Genomic DNA, 19,561 nt, shown 5'->3' on the forward strand with positions numbered 1-19,561 from the left:
CTGCTTAAGTACGGACAGACAGAAGGACGGACAAAACAGTCGCAATAAGCAGCTATCCCCACTTAGGATTAGGATTAATAATTCTGCTAAAACAAACAATCAACTTGACTGAAAATGAGCTCAAGTATATTTCTGTGCACAGTGTGAGATGAAACAAATGACGAAATTCCTCCCGAATGCCATAAGGTGGTGAAAACCAAAGAGTGAAAGTGGGTCAGAGAAAATTCTAAAATTCTGGTATGGAAATGACGTCCGCGTGTATGAGCCGAGTAGTAGATACATTTTATAAATTCTATTTTCAAAGGGATCGAGTGAAAGCACAAAGAAATAAGAAATGTGAAAGTGGTGTCTGCCAACCGACAGGCTTTTCCTCCTCATAAATATATTTTCACAGCTTGCTTACTGCTACTTTTCAGTTTTGACTCTTTGTTGGTGCTCGTTCGTTCAAGTTAGGTTCATGTCGGACATGGAACTTTCTCCGCCAACAAACCAACTCATACCTGGATTAGAGTTGGTAACGGAATTCTTCCGGGTATTAGAGAAACTGATGAGATAAAATAAAATGAGTGGGAAATGTTCCAATTTGAGTAGGTTTTCGCTTGTAAATTTGCACCAAAGTTTTGCTCGCCCAGATTTTCAAAAGAAACGAATGTTGGGTAATAATGTCATGTTACGATTCTACAATTCAATTAATTAGTTGACCCAACTAACCAAATTCTCATTTAATCCGATATATAACCCGTAAATATAGCCAACCTAAGTCAGTACTGCCACGTTATACCGATGTCTGGTAAAGATTGGAGGTCTCAAAAGTAAGGCGTACCTCGACTTAGCCAGCACTTAAATCACCTCACTCAGGAGACTCTTTCTTCTTGCCTTACTTTTTGGCAAAGAGGAAACTTAAAAGTGCAAACTTTCTTTTACAGTTTCGCCATCTCCATCCGCACCTCCTCCTCCTCGTTAAAACTGAAACAAGAGAAGGATGCGATGGGAACCCTATGGGCTGGAGAAAGCTGAGTAAGTCATAAAGTGGCCAAAGACCAACAACGACGCTGTGCTATATATACTGCCTGCTCAAAAACATTGGCGGCGGAAGGAAGCATGGGGACAAGGGGACATTTGTCCCAACACAAATTTCGAAAAATCGTATCTTTCCCATGTTAATAAGTCCCTATCCGACAAGACTAATGTCCCCCCAACTTCCGCCGGCACTGCTAAAAAAGACGAGCATATCCTTGGTAGGTGGGACCTTGGAGGAAAAAACTTCACCTGCCAAACAGTCCGGTTCCTTGGTTTTACATCATGCCAAGTTTCACCAACCAACCAACCAAAGTAACTTTCCCACTTAGCGTTGGGTACAAAAATGTGCAAACTTTGGTCAAAGATGATCGCCAATCATTACGGGAGAATTGCTAACTAGGTTAAGCTCTACAGAGATAAAAAATGCTATGTGATGAGTCTGCTTGTATCTTAAAAAAACGACAAAATTAATTTAGGCGGAAGAAAGTTTTTTATGTACGTACCGTGTTGTAAAGTGGACGGTGCCATTGGGGTATATTCTGAGAGCGACGTTCACAGGGTCGAGATTAGTCCTGAAGTCTCCGTGCTGAAAATAAAAATACGGGTACGAATTATTTTAAGAAAGGATGAAATAATAAATAGCGTTGATTTTGTCTCGTGCTTACTTTAACGAAATATACGTCTGGCACCCAAACCTAGAAAAATAAGACGCCGATATTGGTAATGGGCATAAGATACATAAATATATAAAGGTGAACATTATGTACATATTAGTAATTAGTATACACGCCAGTTGTCGGCAATTAGCCTTAAATGCGCTACCGCCGCTGGCCTGGCTGTCTCTATTAATGAGTAGTCTGGTCACCCCACATAGTACATACACGCCAGTTAATCGACGGGACTTTTTTGCCCGTCACCCCAAGCAGACAATTAGTGATATCGGAAATTAAACAATTCGAATTAAATAATTCGATTGTTTCATTAGTGTTATCGGATCAAAGGACGGACAGACAGGCATAAGGATGTTATATAAAGGACTTTCACTCCTTAATAAAGGAACTTACATTGCATTACTTATCACGTATTTTGTAATTCACTACTCTTTGTCTTCCATATAAAACAACGTACCTTGCCGAAATGGTGCAGGGCGTCCAGATAATCTCTTCTTCGTGGGTTGGCCCTCATTGGCTGGGTAATTAAACATTTTATATTTCATGATACTTCTTTTGGTTAAATATTATGAGACTTAATGCATAAATAGTAAATTACAATGGCTTCGTGATACTCGGACGTAACGTCGAGATGAGTTCCCGTCGTGTTGAACAGGTGGAACTTGAGACGTGGATCAAACCAAAATAGGTTCATGAGAAACTCTACTTCATATTTCTAAAAAAAGCACAGGAATTTATTTATCAATTTATGAAAATAATTACGAAACCTATGCATGAATTTTTAGTGTATGACAGTTTTCCCCGAGGAAGGAATGCTGAAAGCTTACTTATCAAGTAATTATTATGCCCTCAAACACTGAATTAATTATTAATTATAAGAAATTTATTTATATACAAATTTCCGGAAATATATAATATAAAAATTTGTTGCCCAATATTTCTGAATGTACATACACATTTTCTTAAACAAATCAACCAAACTCACATTTATTACATCTTATAAAATATATCTACTCGAATTTTACGAAAATTCTACCTCGTCACCAACCTCATCCATAAATTACATAACGCTCCCAAATAATTTTACACATTTATTTTACACAACTCTGAAATTCTCAGAGATTGAGAAGTACAATAGATTCTTTGGAAGCACCAATTTCTGTCCAAAGTCAAATAGCCATTCATTCTCGCATCCCATAACCGAAGGCGTGTTCAACCATTCACCACCTTTGAATTTTAACCTGAAACCTACACAATTACTTACTCTGCCTCCGCCTTGGTATAAGTAGATCTACGCCATTGTACCTACCCCACCCCGCACAATTGCCATTTTCCATGTAAGCACATACTATAGAGAATTCCTTCTATGAAATAAAAATGACTCCGAGATGAAACGAGGTCTCTTAAATTCTCAACCTCCAGCCATTCAATTCAACTTCCCGTCTACTAGTTTAAAGTTTACAAAAGTTAATCAACTTTCATTGTGTGTAAAGCAAAGAATTTTTCACCGTTCGTTCAGTCGTCAGAATTTGTCATACATTATGATTACACAATCATTAATTTAGCACGGTCCGTGGCGGTGGTGATGCCTTCGTAACCACTTAAAGTTACATACATAACGGAGAACTTTCACTTTTAATTTAATCGAACATCTTACCAAAGAACTTTCATCCGGAGAGGCTAAAGTTAGCAAAAGCACGCTCACGTTCACCGCTAACGAATCTGAAAATATAAAATTTCGACGGAGTAAGTACTTCTAGAGAAAACTTGGAGAAAGTGGGTGGTTGGTTGGTGAGTGAAAGGTGGGTGCATATGTAATTGTGATTGCGGATTTTCCCCCCGAAAATGAAAGTTGACACATTGTTATGGCAGAAATGCCTGTCGTTCGTCGTGGCAAACAAATTGTTGGAAACGGAATAACGAGCATGGGTTGAAGTGCTCTTACAAGATTTTCATCCTCGAGTTGAAGGACCACACTTGATATATATTTCCATTCGACGTTTCTACTACTACTCAAAAAAGGAGACAGCCAGTCGTAGTACGACCTCCACTCTGAAGTTTGCCAATAGTTTGGACGACAGAATGCAAATTAAATGGAGGGCAAACAGCGGAAAAAAAGCTTTGAAACGTGAGTAAACAGATTGGATTAATTTGGCTAAAAATGTCGCAATGTTTCCTTTTTAAAAGGGTTGAGGTTGGTTGGTTAGTCGTACAAATGGGTGGAAATAATAGGATAACTAAATATGTATGTACATATGTAGGCTAAAATTACTCACTTATTGTATGAAACTCACTTATTGTAGGTGGAAGGAGTCTTCGATCGTACTGTGACTTGTGAAGTAGTTCGTCCAACGCCGCCTTTTCACTCAGTTCAGTGCTAATCCTGTAATATTTTAGGAAATTTTATAGCATAAAATAAAATAGAAAGATTTTCTTCCGGGAACGAATTTGCCTCTGCCTAAAAAAATCTACAACGTTGTATAAATGATGATCTGAACATGATCTGAGATGAGATATGCACCAGGAAACCGCAGTGTACGCTTCCGGCAAAGTTTTGTGTGTTGGATCTGTTTACATGCATTTTATACATGGTTTGACTCTCTGCTGGTGAAAGTTACGAGGGGAAGGATCTGATCTCCACTTTTGTTTCTTTATAATTTACTCCATTCATTCCGGAAAGATTGTCGTGTATTGAATGAACATCTTTCTCTCCGGAACTCGCTTTCCGTTTTGTGCATAATAATGATGTGAGCTCATAGCCCGGCTCGCATTACGTATGTAGAGATGCATGCTGGATGTGTAAAACCCACAGTGCCAGCCTTTTTTAGCCCGAGTCAGGTTGTTATTAAAATTGAGGTGGGTATAAATAATATTGCCAGTTCAACTTTTATCTATTTTTCCACGCATTTTGCTCATCCTCGAACTTGATTCCTAACTTTTGCATATTCCACGTGTGTGCAAAATTTCAACTTGAAAAGTTGTAAGAGCGTAATCGGTAGATAGACAGACAGACAAGCCATGACGGCTACATAAGGCCTGACTCTGGCTAAAAACTAGTACCGCTTTTGATCCTCGTGCATGTATGTACCCACATTTGATTTCCTTGCAGTCCAACTAGCAGTAAAATACTTATGAAATTCTGCTACAAGGCATCGCAAATTATAACGTAATGTTCCCCTTCCACAAAACTGTTCGCCACCACTTGAATTATTTTAGGATTCACCACTTTTTGCTTTGTCAGTGAGCAGTACATATTCTGGAGAAAGTACGTTACATACCGTACGTATATACACGTGTAAAAGTACATACTTTTGTTTATTTGTTGTCTACCCCCGCGGATATTTTTCCTATTTTCCAGCTACATTTTTAACTGTTTATATGTATCTCATGTATGCGTTTTATGGGAATCTTAACTTGATGCCTGGCCTGAAGCGGACAGGCAACCCATCCCATTCTTCGTGGAGATGAAGGCCGGATTATTATTCGCTTTGCTGGCGTGGATTATGAGTTATGAATATTAAATACGTAATAAAAGTCGAGATGTACGCAAGTTATGTCAGTTAATGGCTTAATATTTTGCACATGTGCTGTTGCCCATTATATTATGTCGACATTATTATGAACCTGCTTCTCCTCCCGCTGCTGCTCGATGCCATTTATGTTCAATTAATGTTTAGGCACATCCATTCACAATCGTCGTAAAAGGAGACTAAATCTTCATAAGGGAAGAAATAAATTGGGCAACGTACTTGACTGGATCTCGCGTCGCGTACGAGACATATTGAGCAATCACCGGATTCATGACGGGAAGGAGGGCACAGCAGCCGAGAAAAAATGGCAGCAGCACCTCAAATGTCATCGTTGAGTCTGAAATGAAATCAAATTAAGCCTGATATCAAGTCTCTTTCTCTCTCTTTGCGTTTTGCAGATTTTCAGTGATCCTTTATTTTTTATGGGGGCCATTTGTGTATGTATTTTTGCACAAAAAGGTGAAGCTTTTAGGACCACTGCATCCCCAGAGTCGTTACAAACACACTTTCTCCTCCACCAGGACAAACGGGATGCAAGAAGAAGAAAAGAGAGTAAAGTAGAAAGCATTCCCTCCTTTAACAGGTCTTAACTCTTTTAATGAGAAAAGTACATATTTTTCCATTAGCTGGAAAACATCTTCCTCGTTCTCCTCTGGCTGGCCTACAAAGTCGGGTTGGAGGAATAATAGGACGACAAACGCAGCGTCGGGAGGATAGATACTTCTCCCCTGAAATGTGTAACAAAGTCGTTACACTTTACGTAGGAAGAAGAAGAAGAAGAAGAAGAGGTTCCTTCCACGTTACGGGGCCGTGGCTCATTATGTTTTTCTACTTGAGATATCACACGAGTGAATAAATGTTTGCTAAAGTCTGCCATTTCGAAATAATTCCTGAGGGGCTATAAACTTATGGAAAGGATTAGAAAAAATAATGCGAATGGTTTAAAGAAATTTATAAGACTTGGAGTGGGCAGAGGAAACGTTACCTTCAAAATTTCTAAGGAAAAATCAGACAGAAATTTTTGGGCTACGTGCTGGACGATCTGTATGGGAGAAGGTATCTCTACGTCTGGAGAAAGTCTGCACAAGAACTTATCTGCCCAACGTCAACCACTAAACCCTTTAACCGCGATGGATGTGGTGGTAGCGTGAGTAACGGAGAACGTCCTACTCCTCCCTCAAGTTGAGGTAAAATGTGCCCCATAAAATCATATAAAAAGGTCAAATTCTACGCAAGTAAAAGAAAACCTTCCAAAGTATTTTTTGTACTTTGTACTTCAACAATTTCTAAATTGCTTGCTGCTAAAATTGCAAAATCGTGTTTAATTGGATTGCAGAGAATTAACGGAGGAGTTGCAATTACTCGAAATTCCTGGGCAGTAATACCTTCCCGTATGATTGGGTTATATAAGGGAGAGAGAGGTACCATCTCAATTGTCCCGTGTCGTCAGTCAGTTTTGTAGTGGTGGTGGTCTGGTTGGTGGTAAACTGGGTTTTATTACTGCGGATAATACCACCTTACACGCTTCACTCAGCCTAACGACACACCACGACAGCAGCATGCAGGATCTTTTTTGAGTCGGTTTGGTTGGTGAAAGTAAGCTCAAAATATCGTCCATGTGGGTTTGTTTCTTGGGAAGAAGGAGAGCTGTCGGCTTCTTCGCAGGCTTTTCGCTAAGAAGGTGATGATTCAAGTGATGAGTGAAGAATTTTAAGTCTGCTTTCTCCAAATATCTATACCACCACGGCGATACGATATCATAGCGAAGTATGAGAAAATGTTTATGCTGCTACTCGCCCTGTTTGTAACGCTTTTGTTCCAAGCACTTAAAGAGATGCAATGGTCCGTGACGTATATTATCTTATATGTTCGAGTCAACGAGGATTATGCCACTTTTCGTAAGTGTGGCATGGCCTCGGAAGCCGTGGGGACTTCTGGGACATTAACATTGTAGGATAGGGGAGGGAGGGGTTTATGTAACATGGGCAGATGAGAGGGACATCGAATAAACGTGGGGACATTGTCCTCCCGCCCCCACGCTTCCGCGGCCACTGATACTCGCCTCTTAATTTTACGTTTCGGAAATGCAGGACAAATTGGGCGAGTGCAAAATTCTGGAATATATTTTTAGCATAGATACCATTTTCTATTTTTTGTTCGTTTTCAGACGCATTACACCCCGCTCTACTAATCTCTTCTAGCATTCAGCTCTAATCAATCACGAGCTTTTACGAAGCTAAGGACCCACAAAAACGCAGGACTTTCGCAATGAATCAAACTCATCGGCCGCTTGCACCCGTGAAAGATAAAGCAAATCTTGATAAACACTAAAACCCGTGATCTTTAACCAATGTCTCATTTCTTACTCGGGATAAGATAATATTGATCATCTTGTTTTTTTCCGAGTCACGATGTGAGAATGTCTCATTCGCAGTTTCGGACATTTTCACTATTTTATGAAGCATTTGTCCTACAAGTCACTTTATCCTGTTGCGATAAAGTCGGACATTTCCGCTCCCATAAAATATCAGTTCAGTGAAAGAGAAGCGTTTTATATCTGAACGAAAATTTGTCGTCCAACTAAATACGAACATACACTTCGTTCCTATATTCTATCAAAACGTTCTTTATTTCAGACATCCCGCCAAACCTACGCCGCTACACCAGCTAATAAATTCTGCACCCGTATTCATTACGACCCAAGTGGATGGCAGTCCCTCTTTAAAATTTAATTTGAAAGTGTCCCTCTCTCCAATCGAGTGGTCTGCTTACCTTTGTACCATCCGAAGGTTTACTCTTCCTGGCTTTCTTGAATTATTTACTTGGACTTGGCTTATTTCCAGCCTCCATTGTCCACATATTGCATTATATTCGGTGGACCAATAGAGCCCCCGTCGCTACAAAAGAAAGCCCTGCGTACGTACGTATTTATTGGAGAGTTTCAGCCCTATTAAATTCAAAACTAACCAAAAAGTGGAATTGGGATCAAATTCATCCCTCAGGCTTTCACAATTTTGGCATAAGCTATTAAATTGCAAAATGCATAATACTGTTTATGAAACTGGTTGGACGAACTTTTACGGAAAAAGTTTCATATTTCGAGTTAAGTGAAAATAGAAAGGAGAACGCTTTTTTATACCGATTTTGCTAAGCAAAATGGGTTCGAAACTCTCGTAACTCAATCCTGAAGTGAGTCCACCTTTGCAAACAATTTATTTTTCGTGTATCCACGTATCGCAATAAAATGGTCCCACCTCGACCCGTCCACCTTTACGATTTCATACGCAATAAGCCCCATTTGTCCACTTGCTTATCAAGTGAAAGGCCAGGTATTATAAATCCAGTACGTGAAAATAGGGCGCTCAGTTATTTGGAGGAGCTGTTTTAATTTCACAATATATACTTTATGCAAATTGCTTGGATAAGGAGACAATCTCCACCTTGGACTTACTTTCTCTCTTCTTCCTTATACTCGAGGAGGAGCGACTAAGCTGCTGCTGCTTACACATTTCTCTGGCATCATCGTCATAAGCCGTGGTTGATGAGGTTGAGAAGATCCATGACTTACTTCTTTACGGGTGGTTGGTGACAAGAATCACGTCCCAACTTCGTCAGGGATCATTGCAAAATCCTCACTGCTCCGGATTTTCACTCACTTTTGAGAAAATTCTCTCGTAATCATATTCTCATTGCGAAAGACTAGTTTTCTTGTAGAAACTCCAAAAATCTTCAGGAGAGAGGAACAACTAACTTAACTCACTCTTACTGCAGTGGAAATCCAATAAGTTTCGGAAACTTTGGGATGGATACACAAGTACAAAAACTTGTTTTCATTATTTTCTGAGAGATTTTATTGCTTGAAATTACAAGTTATATCTCACTTTATGTAACACTGCTTTCGCCCAAATTGAACTGCGAGAAGAGATGAGTATAATAATTATGCTTTACTGTAGCAAAACAATGGTTACTGCACTTTGCGACCAGGTGGGATTATTGTATCACAAAGAAAAAAACATCCAGCACTATTTTTAAATATTCACAACCAACCACAATAACAGGAGCACAGCATCCGTCTCAAATATCCGGGTCGTTTTCAGAGATACTTTTCATTTTCGTGATGATGGTGCTTTTGTTGGGTCGTTCCATTACTACGGACGACGACATCCGCCTTATTTTCACTTTCATCTCGGCATAAAACGGCTCCACTCATCTTGTTAAATGGTTCGTCTCCCCTGTTGAGTCGGGCCATTTTCCTGTATCACTCGCTATCATTGTGAGATTTAGTTTTGAACTGAAACTGAATGAAAGAGAATGAGTCGTCAAAATGGCAAGGTTTTTGTTGGACGATTCTTCTTTTCTTTTGTGGCCTTGAAGTGAAATGGAAACCTGTGGATGCAAAATGGGTCGATTGTTGGGGAGGATATCTGAAAAAAATGAAATTTGAAAATTAGAACTAAGTTCCTGTTTTTTTGGCTGTTTTTCAATCCCCAAAATGAATAACAAGGCGACAACAATGAGTCAAGGGAGGAAGGAATTTAGCAAAATAAGCGAGGCTGAGTCTGCTTTGGTTTGCTTTCTTGAGTCACTAACAAAAGAGAAAGTTGATGACAAGCAGAGTCAGTGGGAGAGAGTTCACCACTGACAAATTAACCCTGACAAAGGTTTTTCTTCCCGTCATCCCGTCATCACCGACGAGAAGGACGTAGTTTGTCATCTCATCTATCATCCTTTGTATTTCCGCCTTTCACCAACGCTGACTAATCTCTGAACTGGGAGGAGGAGTGCTAACGAACGAACAAGGTCGTTCTACAACACAATAAGAAAAAATAAGGAATTTGATGATAAATAACTTTAAATTGGGGCAAATTGAGACAATTTTTTAATTTTGATGCGAAGAAATTTAATTTTTTAATTGCAATAAAATTAATTATATACATAAATATATTTATAATACTTGTAAAACGTGTAGATCTGTGTGAAATAGTGCGTCCCTTAATTTCCACACTTCACGCTTTTGATTCGAAGCCAGGGAATCGGTAATGCGGAAAGTTGGATGGCGCAAAGAAATTTTTGGCTCCAGTGATTATTATAACCTGAACAAACACACCTTGACTTTCTCTCCATCCAAAAACAGCGTGGGTTTCTGGCCTTGTTTCAGCACGAGTTTTCACCACGAACGCTACAACAGTCGTGCACCCATCCATCCATGCACTTAAACACGAAAATGAACAGAGACGCTATAACTTATAAAGTGTCGTAATCATGCTTAAAAAGACGCAGAAATGAAGAAATTTATGTAAAGATTGCACCCAAAATTTGTACACATTCCTATTAAAATAAAATCCAAGTGGGAACTTTAGTAGATTGATGGAAAGTTATAAAAGTTTTGACACCATTTTATGTATTTGCATGCAATGTCACAATGTCAATATTGCAATATATTGCAAATCAGGTAAATTTAACCGGACATCACTTAATTATAGCTAGAAAGCTCAAATATGTAGAAAGTGCCGTCCTTCTGCATATTAACAGCCAAAAACTGACCCACATGCTGGAAGGAGGGAAATAAAAGACGAGTTTATAAACAAGTCAAAACACGTCTAAAGAACCAGCACACATTATTTGCACCGGTGCAAACTTGACAAATCGTGTAACAAAAATGCGAGTAATTCATACTCCCCCGCATAATCTCCAAATCAATCAGTCGTCAGCTAGGAGTGCGTGCGAGAGCAGCAAATTATTTCTTCCTGTGCAATCTAATTTTTCAACTATAAAATATTAAAGCAAATGCCTTTCTCAAGGCCACACCCCCCCATTCCACCATGCCTAAAAGGGTCCCCCCTGTTAAGTCGATGGACAAAGTGGGATCTGGTCCTTTGGATACATTTGTTCAGAAAAGACCACGGTCATCAACTCTTGGGTAAGTTAATTATATTGAACCGGTCAAAATATTAGTATTTTCATTCCAGTTCTAACAGTTTATTATTTTCAGTTTTGATCAATCAGAACAACACGAAAAGGAGAATGCTGCGCCTCGTGTTGTTTTGACCGGTCAAACTTCTATCCAAGTGTACGCAAATATTTAATTATTTAGTATTTCTTTATATATTCTTGATCCTTAGCGGATAACTTGATTGTTGCTCTCTTGTTGAATCTTAATAATAGTTTTGTGGATTCTAGTGCTAGGGAAGAAGATCAGTCCTTACGCCAGGCCAGTCCAAAACCATGTACTTCGTCCTCGATGATGACAGCTGTTCAAAGCGCAGTAAATATTATATTATTTACTTTACTGTTTACAAATCTACTTGTCTATATCGCGTGCTAATCCATTTTATCCTAGGTCGAAGAGAATGGACTGGACGATTCGGGTGTTGTAGATTTGTAAGAAACGTTTATTAAATTATTGTCATTTTTGTCTGCACCGGTGCAACGATTGATGACATTGGATTAACTTCAATTAGTTCAATAAAATAATGTAATTTGTTGATTTACAGGACGTTTAGTGATGATGAAGAGACTGGTCAGGAAGAAGAAGCAGGGACATTGGAGAACACGGAGGAGGTCAGCCCCCAACCCGACCCTTCACGCGGAATCCCAGTTCCTCATTACCGACACGGAGATGTGAGCACGTTTATTTGTTTGATATTGTTGTTTGGCTTTTAGACTCAATTTGAACCGATTCAATGTTGTTACAGTTGTCGGACAATGTATACGAACAGTTCCACCGCGAAGTTTTATTGGATTGGCTCGACGAGGTGATGAAGATGAAGGTTCCTGTGAGCAATGACACCAAAAGATTGGAATTGGAAGAAGCAGCCAACTGGGGTCAACAACGTCGAAAAGGGAAACTACTTGTCCAATTCGACACAAAAATTCCCGGTATGTGTGATATTGTTACGTAATTATTATGCATGTATACAGTTAATTTGGATTTATTTATATATAGGCTCGAAAGTTAAGGGTTATTACGTGATCAGGTCTGGTGCGAGAAACAGCCTGGTATCGTACTACAAAAAGGTCATGAAAGACGGAATATCTCAGTCTCGCAGATTAAGGACCATGGAATATAGAGATTCCAATCATCCTCTACATGAAACCATCAAACACAGCAATTCGAGTTCAAAGGATAAACGTCCCCCATTGGATATCGTGTACATTGCCACATTATTCGCCAAGGAACATCTGAACATGAGTTTAATTGAAATCATGAAGAAAGAATTTGGACCGGTCCTAGAAGGTGAAACTCTTCTCCGGCTATTGTATTACATCGGGATCTTCGCTGGCACTACTGGTTATTTTTCAATGCGCGATACTCACTTTACCAAGACATTAGATCCGAGTCATATCTACCTCCGTACTATTGGCAGCCTGAATCCTTTAGCTTGTATGGAGAACAAAGTAATTCTGTGCGACTCCGCTGCGACAAAACAATGTCTTGAAGGGTTTTTGATGGTGAGTAGTGTAACTTCATACATATTTATGCTTATTTTGACCGGTCAAAAGAAAAGCAAATGTTCTTTTTCAATCCTAGGCCTATGCGAGAAAGACAAACGAAGTAGTTGGCTATGAACGGTACATTGACACAGACACGGCTTCCCCCCACTTTGAGTACATCAAAAAGGCCATCAAATACGCAGAAGACGAAATCCCCCTGTTCCGTATTGTAGAAAAAGGGGACCGGTCCCATCCTCCCCTTTGGGCCACCATGGAAGAAGCAACCACCCTACCTTACACCATCACTGAGGAAGAGCTCATTCTCCGCTTTGATCCAGATAGGCCAGAGGTTAAGAGACACTACAAAAGCTTCCAGGATTTGGCTCACCTTATCAGTGAAGTTGGCGACCCTCCGGAGAGCTATTTTTACACCAACCAAAAGTCCCGAAAAGAATTCAAAGAAGAATTTGACAAGATCAAAGCAGCTCGTGAAGAGAAACAAGACTAAGTTAGTGTTTTTAGTGATTTGTTAATACCTGTTATATGATTATGATTAATTCCGGGTTAACTGCCAAACTTTATGAAATCCTATCCGCTGCAATTTTCCAGACATAACTATAAAACCTTATCGTTCCTCCGACTGAACATGCTACTTGTTCAGACTCATTTTGCATTTATTGTTCCGTGAAACTTTCGCCAAACTGCTTTTTCCGCACGCGAGATGCATATTACTTCCCACTTTCTGTTACAAGAAATTGGGCAAACAGAGAAACCCAATCGTCGTCTATGCGACGAATTGTCTACATGCATGCATAACTGGGCTCAACATGATTTTGATTGTTCACTTGAGTTGAAGTCATGCAGGGCGAAGAAGAAAGTAACCTCGTCTTCCGGTATTGTTCGCAAATAAATGGCTTTGTTATTTTTCTTTCGCCATTGTGTGATGCAGTCTAATGCGATGTGAATCGAACTGCTGCACTTTTCCCCCTTTTATTTGTTTCGTGTGAAATTTCAGACCTTTAATACCTCGTCATCAGGGTGGTGGGCTTGTTAGTTGTTAGTTGGTTGGTTATATATCGTATCGTATGTGGCAGCTGAGCCATGCCCACACACGCCAATCAATCAAGGTTGTTAGTGTTTCTGGGGATCGTGCTATTTCCCACCACCAATTTTGGCAAGAGAGAAATGGGTAATTTTTTTGGACGGGTGCTATTTAAGGGGTTTTGTTGGTAGGTATTTTGGAAATCGGGATCTGGTCAGGGTGAAATCTTGAAGTCAGGATTATTTATTAATGGAATGGGCTTGTTATGTACTTCCGGACGAGGAAAATGAATATTTATTTATAAATTCGAGGAACAATATTTGAAATCAAAATGAAATATTTGTGCCAAAAACTTGGTTTTTGTGTTAGTGACACTTCTGCTGCTGGGGAACAGCAGGATATTCATGATTGAAGGGAGGATACTGCACTAGAATAAACTGGACATGACAATCCCGCATTTCCAACTCGGAACAAAATTTAGCACTAATTTGCACTTACATTTGCATGATTGACATGACGTGGCACGACCTCTAATAATTCTATGGCCCTGGTCTGCGCTAAATTTTCTCCCAGTGTAGCCACGCAAACCTCAAATAATACCATCACCCCACCGCCTTCCCGGTGTAAATCCTTCGTGACTTCTCACTTGATTATTTACTACGTGTGCAAATTACAAACTAAAATATAACGATTGACCAGTCTATTGTTTGCAAATTTTTGTACGAAATCCGCCACTTTCTAGAAAAACGTTTACCTTACATACTCGCTAAATTATGGACTGGTTTTGTAATCAATCTTACAAAATAATACTCTTTCAATACAGTAAACTGGTAATTATTTAATCAATAAATAATTCAATATCAAGCAAACAAAAAATAAAAGAAATATATTTTTCGCAATTTCCTATAAAGTGAAGTATGTTATGTATTCATTTCTGCGAATTTGACATTTCTACTCCGAAATAAAGAATTCTCCACGGCAGAAAAGGATAAATGACGAAATCATGCAATACCTGTAATTTTCCTGTACTAATTTCTTTTCGTATTTTTTTCTAATAATATTCGACCTCTGAAAATTGCCCTTATTATTACGAATAAACTCAATAGGATAATATATCCCCGTCTTTGGCTAGATTTTGCATATGTGTCTTGTCATTCATTGTCTTCTTGTCATGTGTTCCATGCTTGTGTGTGGATGTCGATTGTCAATTGTCATTCCCTTGACGTCATTGCAGTCTACTTTCACCACTGACCGAGTTAGTTGTGTGGTGTGGAAAAGTGTGTAATGTTCCTTGGTGGCTGGTACGTACATATTTATCCAAGAAGAAGCTTGGTCGGTGTTGCTTGCACATTAGTTTAGCTTTTTTTATTATTCGTGGTTTCAGTAGTCGGATATGATTCATGACCAGAAAAAGAAGCGAAAGCAATATTTGCACAGCCTTTCTATTCACGAAACAAATAAAAAATAACATTTGCAAACTGAATATAAGCCGAAAGACATGCTTGCAAAAAATATTTCTCATTTCGTCCAATAATTCGAAGAGAAAGTCGTAAAAAATTGAAATTACAGAGAGAAACCAATTTAGTAGAGATAAAAGACTTCAATATTAAGAGCAATAAAAAGGAGACCGCCTACCGAGTACCAACCCAGCAAGGGATATATATTTATAAGTGTAGCAGTGGATCAATATCAATCAAACAGTACTACAAACCACCTCTCGTCGATAACCATGCATGATATCGATATAAAAACTTATTTTTGAGAAAATAGCTACATTTATTTACAGAATGGGGCTAAAATTCAATAATTTTTGATGGAGAAATGCTAGCTGGCTTATTGTCTCTCAATCGAATGAATTTTTCGATTGTTTTCTAAAAAATGGAGAGGAAATTCTTCATAACTCTGACTTTTTATTGCTCTTTGTCAAAACGAGGAGCACATGCCAGGTCGATCTCCCCCCGAGGATTGCAGCCAAATGAACCAACTTATGTCCATATTTATTCTGCAAACCTTCTTTCACTTTGAAGTCACCGAAGTTATCGAATGTATTTATTGAGGCTCAAGGCTTGTGCTCACTCACTCTTCACTCACCCGATAAATCAACCACTGAACGAAGGAACCCAGTTTCAATATGATAATATTTACATATCAACCTTCATTATACATTGACAGAATTCACAATGATAGAAATTTGCTCCCGTTTTATCTTCGTAAAGGTGAAGGTGGAACCCAATACGGGGAACTTTCATGGTGGAACCGCTGTTATCTGATGGAATTACCAGGAGGATGAAACGCCCGCGTAATTACGGGTTTGCACGATATTGCGAGATAACCTCAAATAGGATGTTGTTCGAGGTCAGGGACACTGATCGTAAATAATTTGTTCCAAAATTTCGTTCATAGTTTTCAAGACTCATTAGCCAGTTGGCAAAGCTATGTTTTTCTCATAACTCTGTCCTAACTCTGCCTGATTCTTGAATTTAGTAAAAAAAAAAATCGGAGGACACGCCAGAATGATTTTAAGACAAGTTCCGCAAATTTTGGGTAAACTATGATTATAAACAATTTTTGAGTACTACCTTGTTAAAAAATATTACAAAAATAGCCTTAATTATTTTGATCTATTTATGTTACAGTAATTATTTTAAATACATGTGTGGGTTTTGTTTGCCACGTGATGCCCTTTCTGAAAATCATGTTCATACATGTAAACCGACGAGAAGAACATTATTGTCCTAGGAAAATACCAAAATGAAGAAAGCTGCAGAGTAAAGATGACTTATCGCGTATGCGGTGACTTTCACCGAAAGGAAAACGAAACCAGAAATTTATGCGATGACCGAGCCAGTCAAGGCGTCAGACGGGGAGTCTGCCTGCAACTTAAGTAAACTCGAATAAAACTGTGTCATAAAAAATCGACAAATGGCAAAACTTTCCCCGTTCGCCATATGAGTATGCACTACACATAAGAAAGCAATAGCTACGTACGTGGCATCCTCCCCCAACTCTTGATGCTGTTTTCAGCCTCACATTTATAATTCAGAGTATTCGCACAAGCAGCCAGATGGGAAAATTTGCATACATCATCATACACAATGATTTCGTCTTTGATGCCGCAGCATAAGCATCCCCTCAAAAACATTCATATTCAGTTTTGCAAACTTTCTGTAACGAAATAAATGTTTTTAAAGCCTACACAACACGTGACAAATTCTAACTTTATGTATACCACCAACTTATTTGCTTCCTAATCGCTGTTTTTCATGGATTTAGGCAAGAAAATATTTGCCAAGTTTTTTTGCTTCCTTGCTAACTTTAAATTGATTTTGTCTGGGTAAAATAATCTAAATAAGAAGTTTTCAAAAAATATGAGCTTGTAATAAAAGTTTTGTCATGAATGGAAATGATTTTAAGTGGAACAAAAATATGGCAGTTCTCATAACCTATTTTGAATCAGAAGTACTTCTAAAACTTCTAAAATCAACAACCCACTTAACCAATTGGTAAAAATAAGACCAAGACGCATAGAAACTTTCTCCTAAGTTTTGTAAGTAATTGGAAGTCGATAGCTAAAAATATCCAATAAAAAACTGTAAAATCTACTTCATCCGGCCCAGAAATTGAGATTTTCTTTTGTAAGGCATCACATCTTAACAATGATGTTGTTTAATTACGGGAAAAATATAAATTTACAGTCTATTTACATCCTAAACATTATTACAACCTATTGAATACTATGGATGTAGATACACAGCAAACTTGTAGTTTCCAGCACCAAAGTTTTAACATAAACCACTTCCGCCTTAACAACACAATATAGTTTCAACCCTTTCAAATCAATCATTTCTCATGTTAGGCTTCACTCCATTTAATCTTTATACGTCATAAAACCTCACAATAAAAATCAACTTTAATAAGCGAGCAAACTTGGCGAAAGCTCAAGTAAGAACTTGATAGTTTTTATAGGCAATTGGCAACAATTAAATATTCCTATATAGAAACATATCCTACCTGCTTTGCTTAAAAAATCGTGGGTATATCCAACATTAAGATATTACCATACATACATATCATCACCAACCCGAGATAAAGGTTAGTCAAGCTAAAGATTGAATTTGTTCAAGGGACGAAGAATTCCGTCTCTATTGTCACCCTTTAAACCCCTTCCGTCTTCCTTCTTGAGGAGCTCGTAAACTCGTGAGGAAATCATGTAAGTGCATTTATCGAAATGTTCAACAAAATAGCCGATCCAAGGTCAGCGAAAGATACGGTCGACTGAATTTAGAACGGTTTTCTTCTTCCTGACTGACTGAGTTGTTGCTCTTGAGCAACCAAAGAACACACACCCAATCCGAATTCCAAAACATATGTAGTTCCAAAAAATGCTAGACTTATTTTGCATTTCTGTAACAAAAAAAGTTTTCCCATTGTAGGTACGTGTTTATTAAGTAGCTTCAGCTACTTTATGTGAAGACTTTGTCTGTCTGTCTGTCTGTCAGCAGGATATCAGGAGAACGGATCGAGATAATCGAAATCGGTTTTCGCCATCATACATAGGACCCCAGGGGGAGGATCCTATCAACTTTTGGGGGCAACCGGACCACACCCCCTTTGGCGACAGGGGGTGTGGTCGGGGCAAAATGAGATTTTTAGTGCAATTTAATCTATAGGTGAAATAGAGTAAAATTATGTGTTCCGGAGTTGTGCCACACCCCCTCGGCGCCAGGGGGTGTGGTTGGGGCAAAATGAGATTTTTAGTGCAATTTAATCTATAGGTGAAATAGAGTAAAATTATGTGTTCCGGAGTTGTGCCACACCCCCTCGGCGCCAGGGGGTGTAGTTGGGGCAAAATGAGATTTTTAGTGCAATTTAATCTATGGGTAAAATTAGGTGAAATTGAGTGAAATTAAATGAAATTAAGTGAAATTAAGTGAAATTAAGTGCTTCCCCGATTTTGCCGCACCCCTTCGGCGCCAGCGGGTGTGGTTGGGGCAAAATGAGATTTTTAGTGCAATTTAATCTATAGGTGAAATAGAGTAAAATTATGTGTTCCGGAGTTGTGCCACACCCTCTAGGCGCCAGGGGTGTGGTTGGGGCAAAATGAGATTTTTATAAAAAATTAATCTATAGATGAAATAGAGTGAAATTAAGTGTTCCCGAGTTGTTCCACACCCCCTCGTCGCCAGGGGGTGTGGTCGGGGCAAAATGAGATTTTTACAAAAAATTAATCTATAGGTGAAATAGAGTGAAATTAAGTGTTCCCGAGTTGTGGTGGGACCGTTTGGGGTGAAGTACGTCTGAAGCTACTTCCGTTTGCGACGGTTTATTCTAATCAGCGGAGACATTTGCCGCATAATAACATGGATATTGGCGACAATACACTGTAAAAAAACTGGTAGAGTTACATACTTACATACTCCGCACTGGTAATAACTTTATACCTGATTGGTAGTAGTTTGTTTCTGAGTGGTAAATTTGTCATTACCACAGCATTACTAAACGGTAATGCCCTTTATTACCAGTAGAGCCATATCAGTAATGACTTAATACCAGCTTTTTTCTAAGAGTGTCGTAATTTAGGAATTACCACAAAAGAAAATGAGAAAGAACAGAGCATCGTACACCTCCAGATACATGACAAAATACGACTTTCCTGCCTCTCTTTCTCCCGAATTTTCTTTTTTATTCCGTCGTTTTCTCTCAATAAAACCTGCCCAAGAAAACGAAGAACAAGATCTATCTATCTAGCAGGTCTGTGCTGTCTTGTCTGTGTGGGATTCGGAACTTGGATAATCTCCAAGTCTAATAGACTCGACAAGAAGATGATACTCAAACGAGTATGAGAGCGAAGAGGAGACCCTGGA

General features: G+C 38.8%; 2 protein-coding genes across 4 annotated transcripts in view; one reads left to right on the top strand and one right to left on the bottom strand.

Moving 5' to 3' along the window:
- LOC110849179 (glutamate-gated chloride channel) overlaps positions 1 to 19,561 on the bottom strand; it is a 34,556-nt gene that overhangs the window by 7,814 nt on the left and 7,181 nt on the right. For 2 of the 3 annotated variants that reach the window (XM_035850944.1, XM_035850942.1), the window contains exons 2-9: positions 8,673 to 9,645; positions 5,441 to 5,558; positions 3,968 to 4,074; positions 3,349 to 3,413; positions 2,290 to 2,406; positions 2,149 to 2,208; positions 1,686 to 1,715; positions 1,524 to 1,606 (exon numbers count right to left, since the gene is read on the bottom strand). In XM_035850944.1, coding sequence (XP_035706837.1) covers positions 1,524 to 1,606; positions 1,686 to 1,715; positions 2,149 to 2,208; positions 2,290 to 2,406; positions 3,349 to 3,413; positions 3,968 to 4,074; positions 5,441 to 5,558; positions 8,673 to 8,730 — 638 coding nt within the window. In that variant the 5' untranslated portion in view covers positions 8,731 to 9,645. The remainder of the gene's footprint in view (positions 1 to 1,523; positions 1,607 to 1,685; positions 1,716 to 2,148; positions 2,209 to 2,289; positions 2,407 to 3,348; positions 3,414 to 3,967; positions 4,075 to 5,440; positions 5,559 to 8,672; positions 9,646 to 19,561) is intronic. The other variant, XM_035850943.1, reaches the window with a different exon arrangement.
- On the top strand, positions 10,186 to 14,813 carry LOC118435243. The gene is made up of 8 exons (XM_035850941.1): positions 10,186 to 11,141; positions 11,214 to 11,291; positions 11,402 to 11,486; positions 11,562 to 11,602; positions 11,716 to 11,842; positions 11,917 to 12,100; positions 12,168 to 12,673; positions 12,753 to 14,813. The coding sequence occupies exons 1-8, from the start codon at positions 11,044 to 11,046 to the stop codon at positions 13,161 to 13,163; spliced, it is 1,530 nt and encodes a 509-aa protein (XP_035706834.1). The 5' UTR covers positions 10,186 to 11,043; the 3' UTR covers positions 13,164 to 14,813.

Source organism: Folsomia candida, unplaced genomic scaffold (assembly GCF_002217175.1).
Source record: "Folsomia candida strain VU population unplaced genomic scaffold, ASM221717v1 Fcan01_Sc004, whole genome shotgun sequence".
Classification (NCBI taxonomy): Eukaryota; Metazoa; Arthropoda; class Collembola; order Entomobryomorpha; family Isotomidae; genus Folsomia; species Folsomia candida.